The following is a 1,994-nucleotide window of genomic DNA, read 5'->3' as shown; positions in this document are numbered from 1 at the left end:
CCATCGGTCCGGACCGGTGCCTCCACCGAGGGGTGGCTTGCACAAGGTCTGAGCCGCGGGCGCTCGGCGCCAAGTGCAGTGTCACGCTCGCACGCGAAGGGGACACAATGGGAAACCCTCGTTTCCTATGTACTCGGTCCCCCAACGGAAGAGGCCTCGCTCCTATTGGAACTGGCCAACATCAGATTTGCCTCGTGCGTCCCTTTTTGAGTCGGAAAGCTATTTTCTTTTGGGTCCTGTGGGCACCCTATCCTCGCCGCCTTCGCTGCCGCTGCATCGCTGTCAGCTCGTCATTTCTGTCTACGGTCATATGGGGGCGCCATCGCTGTTCTCTCTCTCCTGGGGTCAGCTCCAAGCCCTGCCGTGTCGGGACGTCGCCCCCTCGGCTCCCCCCCCCCCCCCCTCTCGCCGCTGAACTGCATGCTGCGATTCTCGCCCCTTGTCGCCGGAGCCAGGTGCGTGTGTCTAATCGTAGTGTGGGGGCCCTGGCCCCCCTCCGTTTTCTGTTTTCTGTTTTTCACAACGCCCGCCCGCCCGCCACCCCGAGGCGGCTCGGCCCCCCACTGACCCAGAGATCAAAAACGCTCGGCCTGCGCAGCCCTATAGGCCCTAGCTGGGCAAAGAAACCAGCACCTCATCAGGCTTCCCTGAGCGTGAGAGCCGCGTACAGGGTACAGCTCTCGCGGTTGATCGCGCCGGCGCCGGAGCGACACCACTGAGACGGCGGTCGGCGCGCTTGTGTTCCGGGGGCACACACCACACAGGCACTCGGGAGCAATAAGACATGGGCTCTACGGCTACACATCCCGAACCACCCTCTCCAGCTGCAGCTCGATACATTCAACACTCTCTAAAGTCTCAACGACCTCGCCTCAATCAACCTCGACTTCCCCCTCAAGAAGTACACGTAGACGTACGTTCGCTACCGCACGACCAACCTGTACTCGCCGGTGCGCCTCTGTCGGGGGCGGCGACGCCACTCCACTCTCAGAGGTGCGTCTGCCCGTCCGTCTGTGAGCACTCCGGCCCGAGGTAGAAGCGCTCCTCAGTGGGCGGCGTCCAGCCGTCGTAGGTGATTCGGATGACCGTGTGCAGCGGCATCGACAGCTTGGGCGCCTGCGCCCGCGTCCGCCCGGTCAGGTAGCAGTAAAGCAGCCGCAGCACGGCCTGGTGCGAGACGATGACCAGCGGCTCGTGGTACGACTCGAGCTCGTGCACGAGCGGGTCGAGCCGCGCGAGGATGTCGAGGTACGACTCGCCGCGCGGGTAGCGGAAGCCGATCTTGTCGGTGGCGCGCATCTTCGCCTCGGACGGGAAGCTGTGCTGGATCTCCTCGTACGTCATCCCCTCGCACTCGCCCGCGAAGATCTCGTCGAGGTTGCGGTACACGCGCGGCGCCATCTGCTGCCACACGCGGTCGCGGTCGCCGCCGCCGCCGCGGTCCGAGTCCAAGTCGATCCCTCCGAGCGCGACGCCGCCGACGACGCCGGAGAGGCCGCCCGAGCGCAGCCGCTCTCGGAGCCCGTTCGCGCGCGGCGGGGTCCCGCGCAAGCCGCTGCTGCGGCCGGCGCTGCAGCGGGTCGGCGAGTCGCCTGTTGAGAGCAGACGGTGTGAGAGACGCAACTCACAGCTGCCGCGGGTCGGCGAGGGCGGCGCCGTTGGCGAGGGCATCGTCGGCGTCGGGTTCGGGCGGCACGGACGGAGTGCCGAGGTCCTCCTCGCTGATGATCGGGTGTGGGATGTGCTGGGCGGTGAGGATGGTGCGCTGGAGCGAGGAGGTCCACAGGCGCGTCTTTGTGAGCGAGTCGAGGCCGGCAGCCTGCTGGTAGCACACGTACGGCATCACCCACGCTCCGAGCCGGCGCGCGTACTCCTCGCCGGCGGGCGAGAGGGGCGAGTTGCCGCCGATCTTGCCGAGCTGATTGTACGTGGACTGGCCGTGGCGCGTCAGGTAGATGACGTGCGGCGTCGGGTGAACGACGGTGAGGAACTGG

The 1,994-nt window shown here is 66.7% G+C and overlaps 1 protein-coding gene across 1 annotated transcript; it reads right to left on the bottom strand.

Annotated features, from left to right (window-relative positions):
* Nucleotides 1-987: 987 nt before the first annotated feature.
* EMIHUDRAFT_123595 (hypothetical protein) lies at nt 988-1,994 on the bottom strand (the record flags this gene model as incomplete). Its single annotated transcript, XM_005777150.1, has 2 exons — nt 988-1,570; nt 1,629-1,994. Coding segments are annotated over 2 exons (949 nt in total), but the record flags the coding sequence as incomplete, so codon positions are not given.

Source organism: Emiliania huxleyi (assembly GCF_000372725.1).
Source record: "Emiliania huxleyi CCMP1516 unplaced genomic scaffold EMIHUscaffold_2660, whole genome shotgun sequence".
NCBI lineage: Eukaryota > Haptophyta > Isochrysidales > Noelaerhabdaceae > Emiliania > Emiliania huxleyi.
Note: the sequence above shows the minus strand (reverse complement) of the source record. Positions and strands in the feature narration are given on the sequence as shown.